The following is a 14637-nucleotide window of genomic DNA, read 5'->3' on the forward strand; positions in this document are numbered from 1 at the left end:
CAGAGAGATAACACAATTTTTAACACAGCATTCATTGGATTTCTTACTCATTTTTCTACTGTTAGGTAGTTTTGATCCAACTAAGCTTATCAATGGAATTCTCCAGCTGTACAAGACTCGGGAGGGATGGCTGTCACCGTTTCCATGGTGTGAAGAGTTTCAGTTTTTTCTTGGCAAGATTTTTACGAGGCTCAAAGTGGTCAGAAGAAAGAAAACGAGAGGAGAAATCACTGACGTATTTGTTGACATGTCGTCAATATTAGACCCGCATGAAGAGTGTTCAGCGCCAAGAACAGTTTTGATTGAAGGAGAACCTGGTATAGGAAAAACCACCTACTGTAAAAAGTATGTTTACGACTGGGCCACAAAGAAGCAGGGCTGCGGCTCAACAGCATTCAAAGCAGTATTGTTGCTGAAATGTCGAGACATCCATTTTGATGTTTGGGGAGCCATTGATGATCAACTTCTGCCTCGAGACATCGACGAAAAAGTCAAACAACAATTCTTTCAGTTCATTCGTGAAAATCAGTCCAGCATTTTATTGATATTGGATGGATTAGATGAGTTACCATCCAGCAAATTTTCGATGTTTTCCGAATTAATTGAAGGAAAAGTACTCCCCAGATGCCACATAGTTGCAACAGCAAGACACGAAGCTGGAAAAGAGGTGAGAAAATGTTGTGACACGCTGCTTCAGATCGAAGGATTTACTGAAAAGCATGTGAGGGGATTTGTCACCATGTACTTTAAAGAAAGGCCGGATTTAGCCACCAAGCTCTTGGAACGGATGTCTCGAGATAAAAACCTTAAAGAAATGGCAGCCAATCCTCTAAACACAGCACTTCTTTGCCTTTTATGTGAAGAGTTTGAGGGTGCATTCTCAGAAAACAGAGCTCAACTGTACTTGGATATGGTTGAATGTGTTTTGAGAAGATACAGAAAAAAGAAGGGACTACTAGAAATTGGAGAAGACCTGACAAACCATTACAAACCGCAACTGAATCGACTTGGGCTGGTAGCGTTGAATGGTTTACTCAACGACAAGTTGGATTTTAATGAAAGTGAATTGGGAAACCATGCAAAAGAGTTGACTGAATTTGGATTTCTGTCAGTGCAACCTGGTGGCAACAAATTGAGACAAAAACTGCATTATGCTTTCTTACATAAAAGTTTTCAAGAATTCTTTGCAGCATTCTTCATTTGTTCTCAGATTCAAAACAAGAAAATTACACCTGCAGAACTAGTCTCCGATCCCAGGTATTTCGTTAAACTTAAACAAGTACTTTTGTTTTCATGCGGAATTTTAGCCATGAAATGTGAGAAACAAGTTGTGGCTCTTGTAAAGAGTTTAACAAATGAAGTCAACAAAAATGCAGGTCGTGGCACAAATGTTTTACTGGAGGCCATTAACGAATGTAAAAGAGAAAAAGATGATTTTCACTCGCAGTTAGCAAAGTTGTTTGGAACTGGTTTAAAACTTACCAGTTTGCATTTGTTGAACAATCGTGTTGGTGATGCCGGTGTTACATCTATTGCTGAGGCAATCAAAGTCAACAAGACGCTAACTGATTTGAAGTTGTCTTGGAATGGTTTTGGTGATGCCGATGCTACATGTATCGCTGAGGCAATCAAAGTCAACAAGACGCTAATCCATTTATTTTTGTCTGGCGATGGCATTGGTGATGTTGGTGCTTCATCTTTGCCGAGGCAATCAAAGTCAACAAGAAGCTAAAGAATTTATTTTTGTCTAGCAATGGTATTGGTGATGCCGGTGCTACATCTATTGCTGAGGCAATCAAAGTCAACAAGACACTAACCAATCTGCAATTGTTTTACATTCGTATTAGTGATGCCGGTGCCACAAGTATTGCTGAAGCAATCAAAGTCAACAAGACGCTAACCAATTTGAACTTGTCTGGTAATGGCATTGGTGATGCCGGTGCTACATCTATTGCTGAGGCAATCAAAGTCAACAAGACACTAACCAATTTGAATTTGTCTTGCGATGGTGTTGGTGATGCTGGAGCTACATCTATTGCTGAGGCAATCAAAGTCAGTAAGACGCTAACCACTTTAATTTTGTCTGGGAAAGGTATTGGTGATGCCGGTGCTACATCTGTCGCTGATGCAATCAAAGTTAATAAGACGCTAACCACTTTGCATTTGTTGAGCAATCATATTAGTGATGCTGGTGCTATATCTGTTGCTGAGGCAATCAAAGTCAACGAAACGCTAACTAATGTATTTTTGTTTGGCAATGGTATTGGTGATGCCGGCGCTACATCTATTGCTGAGGCAATCAAAGTCAACAAGACGCTAACCAATTTGGATTTGTTTGGCGATGGTAACAAGTGTAAACAAAAGCGCAAATGACTTGAAATGACTTCTGGAGAAATAACTGAAGTGATTGTAATTTCCCTTTTTTTCTTTTCGTTTAAACTGTTTTTTTGTAATTTTTCCTTTTCGTGAACGCATGGGAAAACTCTTAAGGTGCTTTTTTTTTTAATCGTCCATAGTTGCACTCTAAAATGGTAATGTATTGCTAACGGACAGCAAAAACGTGTGAAGGAAACGAAAAATCGCAAACATCTTATTCTTCCTCAACAAAACCATAATAGTGAGATTGACTGCGAAATTAAAGCTGCTATGCTCCCTCACTTCTCGTACAACTCCTCCCCTATCAACAAGACGCTAACCAATTTGGATTTGTCTGACAATGGTATTAGTGATGCCGGTGCTACATGTATTGCTTTGAACAGTATGTTCTTGTTATTTGTTTAACTCTTATTAAAAATTATATGATAAAATTGTTTTATACGTAGTTGGTTCACTTCCACCAATCGACTGATTGTCAAGTTACGTTGTAGAGGGCAAAATCCGGATAATTTTCCGGGGGGCATGGCCCCGGATCCGACAACCCCCCTTTCAAGAACTCCTGAATCCTCCCCTGTATTGTATGAAACTGGCATTTAAACCATACATATTAGCGATGTAGTTTTAATAAAACGTAAACCACTGTTTATGAGAACCCCTCCCCAGCTTATAACCCCTCCCCGGTTATAGACCCACCTACTTGTAAGCAGAAAAGTTCATTCAATTACAACGCCCCCCCGGATGTAAGCCTCTCTCTAGTTTTCCTTGTTTCCTAAATAATAAGCACTCTCGAAGAAGAAGGTACTACTCAGTTCAAACGGAAAGATTTTAGAGGAATCAGTTATTATACATGATTGCTGCATCAGTTTTAAAGAAAACACTGCTATCGATGTAGGTCCTGTGTAAAGATAAATTGTAAAAGGCTAGTAGAAAGTTACATTAAAAGAATTATTCAAGCAATTGCAAGTTACACGAAAATTAAGTTATATTACATCAAAAGGAATTCTAAAAAATAAATTAACCTTTGTAAAAAAAAAAGCGCGTTTGGTGCATTCTAAGTTAACTTTTTCTAAAATAAGGTCATTACTATTCCTAGTTTTATTTATGTTAAGGAAGTTCGCGCCCATTGTTTCCGCGCATCCTCACTGAGCACGTAATTCATGTCACAACTTCTCACCACATCATGCATCAAGCGCGCGCGCTAAGAAAGAAATACTAGGGAGCATAGGGCTTGTTACCGCTTGCATTAACGTCACCTGCAGGTCACTCTCTTAAATAGTCGGTAACTCCATATTTTCTTATCTTATCTTGATTTTCTCCAGTAAAAAAAAAAAAAAAGTAAAAACAAAGCAAAAACCGAAGAAATCTGTACGTGAGAAGTTACAAATATTTCCCCTTTTCTGCTCTCGTGCGACCTAAGTTTTCTTCGATTGTGGACGGGCAAGACTAGTATGTATTCTTTTTCCAGGAGTATTTTACCTCAAGGAACGACATCAGCCGCAAAGGTTTAGTTAATAGACGTAGTTCTGTTGAACTGAGAACGTTAACCTGATCTAAATTCCACTACTGTAATTTCTTTAATTGCTGATAGTTGTAAGTTAACATCGTCTCAAAATAACGAAAGCTTCTAACAACGCATGGGCTTCAATGCGTCTTTTCTCGGAAACAAGCAAGATGACACTCCTTGTTTTTCCTTCTCGCCAAAAGTTGAATTGATCTTTACCTTACTGCATGACAAGTTTTAAAACAATCTGAACGTGGGAACATTTAGGTCGCGAACGTCCTTAATTAAAACTAGAAAATGAAAACGCATTTTGAGCAGCACTGCCGTAGCTCAATTCGAAATTTTTTTTATTATATACGCCCCTCCCCCCTCCCATTTATAAGCCCATCAAAAACCCTTTACGAAGCTTATAAGCGGCAGTTTACGATGGTGCGTGATAAGCGTGGGACAGTTTTCTGAAAAGGTGAAAAATTGGCTAGTTTCTGATAGGGTTCAAACCTTAATTTTTTTACGCATATTAAATACGTGCCGATATCGACACTTTATCGGTGCACTAAAAGCAAAGCGGCAAGGTATACTTTCATTATACACAAAGAATTGTGCTAGATTATTTCGACCTTAATTAAAGGGGATATTGTTCAGCGATGTCCTGTAAGATTGTTAAAAAGCAGCCATTTGGATGTGGTTCTCCATACCAACGTCTCCACATGAATTCCTGCAAATATTCTTGTAGGAAATTGCTATTAGTATTTCCCTTCATTTTTATAAACTTTTACTTTGCTGCACTCCAGTTGCTTTCTGCATGCTGTGTATAAACACCTGTTGCTGGATCCACAAAATTAACAGAGTGGTTTACAGTCTCGTGATTATAGTCTCTTTTTCGGTTGTAATGTTCCCCTGTAAATGTAAACAGTGTCACATCACTGCCAAAACTTTCCCGGGAGCGGTCAATACTTCTTTGTCGCAAGACTCGCTAGGGGGTTCTGAGTTGCGTTTCATTGGTTGGTTGCATGGCCGAGCTGACAACCGCTTCAGCGAGGTGCGTAAACTGTGAATTTTTTCCGAGGTCGAAAACTCGAGGTTTATTTTTGCGTGCACGGTATGTAGATTTATAGAATTTTAATTAAACTTGGCCAAAATATTCGTCCGATATTAGTGCACCAAAGTTTGCGAGGCTTTTACCGACGTCCCAGCGAGTAACAACAATCAGGAAATCTTCTATTGCGATAGAAATATCGAAAAAGTCTGAGTGATATAGTTCAGTCTGCTCGGATGTCTGCGATAACGCGAGGGCTGGTAATTCAGTTACGGAAAGTACGATTAGCTTTGCGCTTTAAGGCTGGCGCATGCCTACCAAAACAAAAATGTTAAAATGTATTGATATTTTCGGATTTTACAGTTTATTAGCTTTACAATGATATATATGTTACCGTGGTTTTCTTTAAAGTAGCGCGCACAGAATACTTTCCCGGAAGGCACCCTTGAAGGTCTCCATTAATCTTAAAACTATGTGTAGGTTTAACTTAAATAACTATAGAAGGGGGCAGATGAAAAATGAGCAGTCTTTAGATTAAATACAGACATGTGACTACTTCAAAAACGCTACTCGTCAATCTTTGCATTTCGTGTGCCAACGGGAGTGGCAATATACCACAAGTTTACCATCTTCTATTTTTGTGGTGTTTATGCGCTTTTAAACGACTAAATGCATGGTTACATTTCTGTGTTAACGTTTAACCAAGGATTGCGTCCGCTGCGACCCTCAGTTGGTCCCAGACAAAACTTAAGGTTTATTTTATATTCTGCAGATGTAGTGGGCGAAAACCAGCGTGTGCAAACTGCCTTAAAGAAAAATAAGGATAGTGTGGCTCGACGTGATAGGGAGAATGAAGACCGCCAGAGTGATGATAGTGTCGAAGAGGTCAAGGAACCTGCACCAAAAAAGTCTAGAGGTATGTAAAAGAATCTGTTCTTGTGCACAACTTTTGCATAACTGCTACATGTGAGTTCGTTGTATTTCCGAAGACATTGTTAAAAAAAGAGATTGCGTAACGGTACCCGCGGGTGACAGTTTAAAATCGTTAAAGTGTACGTACGGAAAGATAAACAACAGGCAAAAGAGTGTTAATTTTTCCGCTTTTCATCGCGCGCAAAATGGCATGGCTTCACGTAAGAGTAGTGCGCTCAAATAAAGGGCATGCATATTGCTCCCGTCAGCGGTTTCAAAAATCTATTTAATTTATAGGGGAGAAACACATCCACGGCCAAATATTTTTAAAAGAATGTAAGACGGCGGGTATTTTTGAAAAAGAAAAACATTTTCCTACAGATGTTCAATCGGAACAAAAGTTGGGTCATACTGCAGATTTTGAGTTAAAAGCTGTTGAAACTGTTAGGACTGCAAGGGCCCAGTCCCCTTAAATACTCAGCAGTTTAGTTCGGCTATTTATTAACCTCTGCATTGTCGCAAATGTCGCATATCCGTGAGGTTTTGGCCCTAGAATATCGTATTTGAAGTGTACTAAAGAGTTTAAAAGTCGGGCCCTTCTTAGGTCCGTAACCCCTCAAGACTGTGGCAAGCCACCACCACTAATTAAATGTCATTCTGTTTCTAAGGACTAATTACAGGCCTCAACCTTAGTGGCGTCCACGAAAGGTATGAGGGTGTCCTGGACATCTTGGCAAAGAAGAAGTGCTCCCTTGCCAAGGCAATGAGGGAATATGGTGTGCCTAGGAACACTTTAAGAGACTACATAGGAATATGTGAGTTAAAGATAATTGACCCTGACAAGTACAAAACAGTTGTACAGCAGGAATCGGGAAAAAGCGGCCAAGCGTCGGTTAAATGCATTGAAAAGAGTTGTCGGTTAGCCTTTAAAGAGTATCGGGCTCAAGCTAACAAGATGAAAGGAGAAGGCAAACTGCTGCCTTTCTACCCCGAAGAGGATTTTTACAATACAAAAGATTAGTTGAGATGAGCTTAAAACCGGTAGTTTCTTGCGTTCTTTACCACATAGCAGTTTAGATCAAATAACCTGTAACATTTGCTTTTGGTTTCGTTAATGTTAGACTGGTTGAGTAGGGTGTTTACGTCAAACGAAAAAAGGCTGCTTTGCTGCTTCGCATACATATGTCCACTATATTGTGATAATTTGCGTTACAATGTTACTTTAAAAAGCACTTTTCGCTGACATTTTTTTCCCAATATTTTCCGTAAATAGTTAACACGAGGCAAATGTTAAATGTTAAAAAGAAAATAATATGATAGCACACGACTGATGCATCACAACAAAAAATCCCAGTCACGTTTTCCATCATCGTGAAACCTTATCCTCTTTTACGTTAAAGACAACGAAGAACAAAATTGTCACGTGGTCATGCCTGTTGTTTGTCTCTTACCCTGGATGTCAGCTTAACATTAACCTATGTTTAGACGGGAAATATGTGAATCTTTCCTTGGAAAACTTTTTTTTACTTTTCTTTTCTTAGATCCTATTTACTAACAAATTAACTGTCCCATCCAGTGGCATAATCGGTTTCTGACAAATTTCAAATATTGTTCCCATTATAAAACAACTTCTTAGCATGACCTAGCACCGTTAATTTCTGTTCATATGTAGTCCAACTGAAAAGTATCATTATTGTCCATCTGATCACGTTGATTTGTAACAAATGGGTCAAAACAACAGCAAAACGTACAACAAAATCAGCATAATCTTATTGTTTATGCCTTTCCTAAGCATGATGACCATCAGATTGCTACGAAAAATTATAAACAATAAGTATGCACTAAGATTGATAGTACATTATCTCATTGTTTTTGTGTTAACTAAGTTTGCTGAAGAGTAAAAAATAAACGAAAATGAGAGATTGTTTTTTCTATTTTATTTTGTTAATTTTCCACAAAAAAAAAATTAAAAGCGGGATCCATCCACTACAGCGTTAATCAATTGCTGTGAGCCATTGGGGTTTCTCTCGTTTTCTTTCCCCATAAACGACCGATACTCGGTGAGGTATCCCTGATGTGCACTACTATATCGGAATGTTGGCAGATTTAGAGATATACTGTCAACCTTGTATGTTGTTGGTGTGTATTCGCCGAATTGTATGAACTCATACATGTGTTCGACGGGTCATTTCCAGCTGCCAGTTCGTATGCATTGGCAGTACGCATGTTTTTAATTAAAAACATACTTTAGTACGCACTGGAACGTAAAGCATTATCTATTTCTACTAGAACGTTAAGATGATGTTTTCACTCAGTTTTGTTGGGGGTCTAATCGCGCCCGCGGATTTTGACTGAGGGGGTCCAAATCTAGAGAGGTCGAAATCCGCAAAGACACCGGCGCTGCATCTATTGCTGAGGCAATCAAAAAAAGCGGATCAGGGGTCAGTTCAATAAAGAAATTACACTTGTAGATTCTACAGTTGTAAAAAACGCATGTAAAGTCCGACTTGTAAATACAAGAATTCAATAAAAAAAATTCAAACACTGGAATTTACACGTGTACAAGCAATCTTACTACAAGTGTTGATTACAATTGTAACCGTACAATTGTAAATAGCACTGAGTGGATATGTAAACTACAAGTGCAAATTATTTCAGCTCAGTGCGGAAAATTTATTTCGTAGACCGCGTCGATTTTTTCCCTGTCGTTTCAGCATGTTGTCGAAATCCCAGAAATTGCTATTAGCGCAGCTTGTGAGGGATAACAAATCAGTTGTTTTGGCTCCATTTTCCTCGACTGTAACGAAAAAGGCGAAACAGGAGGCGTGGGAAAGCATCTTAAGACAACTGAATGGTGTTGGAGCGAACGTCGACAACATAAAAACCCTGAGAGATGTTATCTGGGCAAACATTCGCCGTGGTACGATAAAAAAAAGTCAGTGACTCGAAAAAGACCGGTGCAGGAGGGAGTGAACTCACAGAGCTGGACGATACAGTCCTTGATATACTTGGAAGAGAGAGCGCAAACTTGGAGCCTGTGAAGGTTGAAGACACACCAATTGTGTTTGAGAGTGAAGAGGTTGTCTGCACTACACCTGAGACCAAAGGTGAGATAATTTAGAATAACCAGAAACAACATTTATAAATCAAAATGTCCTTCTTTCGTTTCTCTGCGAGCAAGTTGTCAATTTGAAGCTAGGTCAGGCGCGATTATCGCGTTCCCAAATGAAAATGTTTCTTTCTTACTTTAATCGCAACTTAGCTTCGTTCAAACGCGATGAGTTTAAAGATGAGATTTTCATGTATCTACCAATCTTTTGTTCATTTAGATGCAAAAGCAAAGCATGAAACAAAACCTTCAGCCAAACCAAAGGAAGCCAAAGAAGACAAGACATCAGTATTCTAAAAGCCTACCATCAAATCGAAGAAGGGGCTGAAAAAGGCCACTGTCAGTTCCACAGCAGAATTAGAAGAAGACATATTACGAATTAGGAAAAGAAAACTACTTTTAGAGTCTTCAAAGTTGTCCTTGGAGATTAAAATAATGAAGAAAGATTTCGAGGCGATGGATTAATAGAAATAATTTGACTGTTAAGTTTGAGAATTGCGTAAGTGCAATCAAGAGAATGAAAGCTAATAATGTCAATAATTTACAGAATTGTATCACTTTGTTAGAAAGTAATCACGCCTTTAACAAAAACAATTAGTCTTAGAAGGTTGGTGGTTTGCAATCATTTGTTTAATTATTAGAGGGAGGGCAACGGACAAGAGGATATCAATAATTATTGAAATGACTTCAATGACATAGCTCATACCATGGTTTAATGAATTCAATGACAGCTTCTGTTCTTTTTCAATTTCCTATTTGGGCTAGGGGATCGTCCTAAGCATATCATTATAGTTTTATAAATACAATATCTGCAAATAATGAAGATCGAATAAGAAATGTAAACTAAATGTTTTTAAGGCCCTTAACAATTTGATTTCACATCGATCGACATTGTCTCACTTTAATTCAAAGAAAATGCACCAAGAGCTCTTGTCGTCTGTCCTCCTGCCCCTCGTCTTGCTCGGCAGACTCCCCTTCATCAATTTCCAGATCTTCGTCATCCAAAAGATCAGCACCATCATCGTTAAATAGTATGCAAATGTTATGTAGTATGGCTGCACACTGGATAAGTTCAGCAGCTCGTTCCATACTTCTGACTCTTAAGCCTGTTTGTAGAGTGTAGAATCTTTTTTTATAACACCATTGGCTCTCTCTATGGTGCTTCTGGTTTTCTTGTGCGCCTCATTAAACCTGAGGCGAGCACCTTCTACATCTCCCCTGAAAGGAGGAATCAGCCAGCTGTTGCACGAGTAGGCAGAGTCGCCTAGAATTACTGCTCCAGGGAATGGCCTCTGAGCATTTTCTTCAAATGCAGTCCACAGAGTACTCTCTTTGAGAACCCGCGAGTCATGCCATCTCCCAGGAAATCGGCTGCTACAGAAATGTATTGAGTAATCTGGGCCGTAAACCATGGCCACATTGAGGGATTTCGTATGATGCCGATTCACGTATGCATCTTCATCACCAGCCGGGGGATTTACCAGAACATGGGTTCCATCCACGCAACCAGCAACACAAGGAAACCCAGCTATATCATGAAACTTTGAAGCGATTCGAAGGGGCTGCTTGGGCCAACAAACAAGTTCTCGCTGTAAACTTAGTATTGCCGGCGTAACGCGGTCTATGACATTCCAAACCGTTGATGTTGAAATTCCATGGCACGAATGCATCACATGGTAAAACGAGTTCGTACCAAGGAAGTGGAGAAATACTAACAATTGTTGTCTCGCCGTCAACGCTCTGTTGCGCCGTGTTCTGTGTTCCAATTGCGGACCCACTGCTGCCAGTAAATGTTCGAATGCATCGACTGGGAGACGAAACTTCTGTCGAAATTCGCGTGGATTTTCTACGTCGAAAAGCCGTCTTTCCTCAAAATTCCTCGGCTGTCGTCTTATTCTATTTCTCAAAAGTTCATCTATTTCTTCTTCACTCGAAGATGACATGCTATCTCTTTAAATGAGGCCAACAACAATTTTCTCTCGAAGTTTACAAGTGACTTATGACTTGTAACTTGCTCTTGTATTTTACAAGTGGACCGCAGGCCAAAAACAAGTTGGACTCCTGTAAAACGTTTTATTGAACTGACCTAATTTCACATTCTACACGTGTAGCTCTACACCTGTAACTACAAGTCGGACACTTGTAATTTTGGCTTGTAAAGACAGTTATTGAATTGGATTTTTTGCGCGCTTGTAAAAGCAACGGTCCAACGTGTAAAATACAAGTGTAAAAGTTTTATTGAATTGACCCCAGCTTAGATTACAGCAGGCTTTGTTAAATAATTAACAATGACCGTATATGGCTACTTTGGAACAATGGCGGAAACAGCTTCAAAATACACGCGGGATTTTTCAAAAATTTCCTATATTCCTATTTCCTAGCGGCAGATTTAAACCATCGGCAAAACTGACGATAAGACAAATCCTCCCCGTGGGGGTGATTCTGGTAGATTTTTTAGGATGCAAATAGTCACGGCGGGGTGGATGGTGGGGCGACTGTAGCTTTCGTATCTGAAGTAAAGAGATGTCACTGTTTTTTCCTTTAGATTGCTTAAAACTGGCGAAAGATATATTCAATTAGAGGCTCACTGTGCGATGCAAAGGTAATGAGAGCATGTGTAACCTGGTATTAACGTCCGAAGCCTATCGCGCCGTTGAATCATGTAAAAGACTATCGTCATTCGCTCGATTGTTTAATGTGTGTGTATTTAAATTTCGCGCTGCGTGAATAAGATTTTGTTCCTGATGTGCACAAAAAGGCTCAGAGTCTCCTTCCTCCAGCGTGTGATTTAAACCTGGTAATAACTTCCGAAGCCTCGCGCGTCGTTAATTCATGTAGTTTCATGGGTATCATTCTCTTTCCGTATATCAATTCAACGAAAGAAGTTAAAAATTAAATTTCGCGCCTCGTAAGCACGGAAAACTGAATAATCTCCTCCCACAATTTTTTTTTGTTTACACAAGCCGACATCTAATAGGTACCCATTCATCCTTTTGTCCGAGAGCAGGAGATGGGATTTTTTTCTCGTAGTCATGTTCTGCTTGTTTTTTTTTTTTTTTTGCTCAACAGGTTAAGTGTATTCAACACGTCACTGACGCTGTCAGATTCATCTACCAAATTTATTGGACATTAAAATTTCGCGCTACGAAAGTTATCCTATTTTCCTAGTATGCATAAAGCACTGCACAATCGCCTCCTATAATTTGCTTTCGCGCTATATTGAAGACAAACGTAAAGTCATAACGTCCGCATTCTGCAAAGGGAAGCAACTTTAACGACAACTCGTCTGCAGCTTTAGGAGAAAAAAAGATTGCGTATTGTTTATGTGAACCTTAAAAGAATCCTGTTAACAATTTTTTTTGAAACGATGATTCTTCTTGAGGCCGAAAAACGCATTGCAAAGTTAGTTTTCATTGCATGACTGTGTTACTCCGTTTGAGGTGCTATGTTACTTTTGTGAATAATGTCATCTGCGCATATTATGAACAACTCCCGCCTCTGAGTCTGTTTGAGTTCCTGCCATTTGTGACTCCCTCCATTCCCTTGTCGGAAGATCAGGAAACAGGGGAAAGAATTAGAATTAGAATTAACGCGAGCCTTTGGAAATAAGCGTATGTTGAGCATATATTTGATACACTTGCTATTTTTTTCTCTTTTCAGGACGATTGCTTCCCTTCTTTGCTTGCCCTGGGCGTAATTATATCGTTTAAAGCACCGTTGTCGAGAATATCATGTGAAGGGTATGTTGATCCATGAATTTTGAATTGATGCGCATTAAAAAAGGCTACTTTTTTAAATTTTATGCTTTAGCAAGGGTCTGTTTAGTATTCAGACCAACTGTTTTACTTTCAGCATTCGTTTCTAGTCTACATTAAAGGGACAGGGAAATGCTTTGGTTAAGATTGCGTGACAGTCACTGGACTTGTAATTTCTCTGAGTAACTACATATGTAGGAAAAATTTTCGATACGATGTAGCAAGCTTATGATATCACTTAGGAATTCCTTTACAGTTGCACGCGTAAGCTCGAATGTGATTTCACGGTGTGCTGCGGATTTGGACCCCCCCTAGATTTGGAGCCCCGGTCCAAATCCGCTATCCGGTCCAAATCCGCAGGCGGATATGGACCACCCTCCACGGATTTGGACCCCCCCAACAAAACTGAGTGAAAACACCATCCTGAACGTTCTAGTAGAAATAGATAATACTTTACATTCCAGTGCGTACTAAATTATGTTTTTAATTCAAAACATGCGTATCGCCAATGCTTACGAACTGGCAGCTGGAAATGACCCGTCGAATGTTTCTTTTGGCCAAGGGAAAATGAGGAAGCATTTAGTTTAATGTTTGGAGAATGCTCGTTTTGAACCTTTTCTGCGACATTCGAACACCGCTAGATTCCGTATAATAATCGTATTCGAAACCCCGTTAAACTTGTTTATTTTGTAGGAATCACTCATACATCAATTCGCTCGATCGAAAAACACTGAAACGCTTAAAGCGAAATCAGAATATTATTACAAAAAAACGCACGTGATCAAACCGGTTAAACAAGAATATGTCGAACAAAACGCAGTGTCCAATGTCACTGATTAACTTAGTTATGAAACAGTGTGAACGATCTCTACATTCAGTAAGATTGTTATTGTTCCTTGCTCGGACGATATGGTACAGTGCGAGTTGTGAGAGGAATGGTTGCACATGAGCCAGAGGGCTAGTAGCTCTGCACTGTCCAGTGGCTCTGCACTGTCTAGTGGCTCTGCACCGTCTAGTGGCTCTGCATTGCCTGCAGACCGCCGGACTCTGGACGTCTTCGTAACTGTTACGTTGTTATTTCGGATCCCTCAGCAGTTAATAATCTTTGAAATTAGAAAATGAGATTGAGTTCAAAATGAGATTGTCTAGCGCGTAAACCCCGCAAATTCGCTTAGTTATTATTTTGTTTCATTGTTTAAAATAAGTTCATTGTATTTTGGTTTTAGCCCGCTTTTGCATTTGCTTCTTTAGGAATCAGGCAAATTCGTTCTTTTGTTTACAGGCATTTCTCATTTTATATTCATTTGATGTCATTGTAATTGGAGACACGCGTTTGTTCCAAAACTTGCTCGCTTCATTCGTTTTTGTATGCACAATTTTCGCACAGTTGGTCATAATTTTAATCAGTTTATTGCAAAACAGCCTCTGTTTCTCTTACAACTCTTGTTGTTGGGCTATATTTTCTCAGTTTTGTGCTTACGTTTCCGTTCGTTTTCGCTCTACTTATAGTTTCAATTTCATAGTCTGCTATTTATAGTCAATATAGTCATTTTCCTTATATTCGCTTGCTTTGGTAACACGCATTTATCTGTTTTCTCTACAATTCTGCACATTGACATCTTAAATGTTAATTTGTGGAAAAAAAACCATAGGAGTAAAGCTATCAATTGATTCCCATTGAAAATCGGGCAAAGAGAAAAACAGGCGGGATTGAATATCACAACTGTTGTGGAAGCTGAAGATGTCATGAACTAAACATTTTACCGCGAAATTTATGAAAAAGATTTTCTTTCATTTACGTAACTTACAGGATATCTTCGGCTATTGTAGCATCAAAGAGCGAAAGAAGGTTACAAATATATACTTTTTTAAACATTTGTAAAGGTTTTCGAGACTCTACAACAAAAAGGGTCCAGGCCGCGTGAAACGAAATGGAACGGAAGATGTA

The 14637-nt window shown here is 39.2% G+C and overlaps 1 protein-coding gene and 1 pseudogene across 2 annotated transcripts in view; both read left to right on the forward strand.

Annotated features, from left to right (window-relative positions):
- LOC149043778 (uncharacterized) overlaps positions 1 to 2807 on the forward strand; it is a 28771-nt pseudogene extending 25964 nt beyond the window's left edge. Inside the window, exon 6 of the transcript XR_016188018.1 lies at positions 66 to 2807. The product of XR_016188018.1 is annotated as an uncharacterized LOC149043778 (transcript). The remainder of the gene's footprint in view (positions 1 to 65) is intronic.
- A 2661-nt stretch (positions 2808 to 5468) lies between these two features.
- Positions 5469 to 7604, forward strand: LOC149043779 (uncharacterized). The gene is made up of 2 exons (XM_089210634.1): positions 5469 to 5829; positions 6494 to 7604. Exons 1-2 carry the CDS (start codon positions 5583 to 5585, stop codon positions 6844 to 6846), a joined length of 600 nt encoding a protein of 199 aa, XP_089066760.1. The 5' UTR covers positions 5469 to 5582; the 3' UTR covers positions 6847 to 7604.
- Positions 7605 to 14637: the final 7033 nt, after the last annotated feature.

The sequence above is a fragment of the Pocillopora damicornis genome, chromosome 6 (assembly GCF_964200805.1).
Source record: "Pocillopora damicornis chromosome 6, jaPocDami1.2, whole genome shotgun sequence".
NCBI classification, from domain to species: domain Eukaryota; kingdom Metazoa; phylum Cnidaria; class Anthozoa; order Scleractinia; family Pocilloporidae; genus Pocillopora; species Pocillopora damicornis.

Excerpts from the sequence above, each read along its gene's own strand:
- LOC149043779 (XM_089210634.1), top strand. The coding sequence starts at position 5,583 with ATGCATGGTTACATTTCTGTGTTAACGTTTAACCAAGGATTGCGTCCG. Across the intron at positions 5,830-6,493 it reads TGCACCAAAAAAGTCTAGAG|GACTAATTACAGGCCTCAAC; the intron begins GTATGTAAAAGA and ends TCTGTTTCTAAG.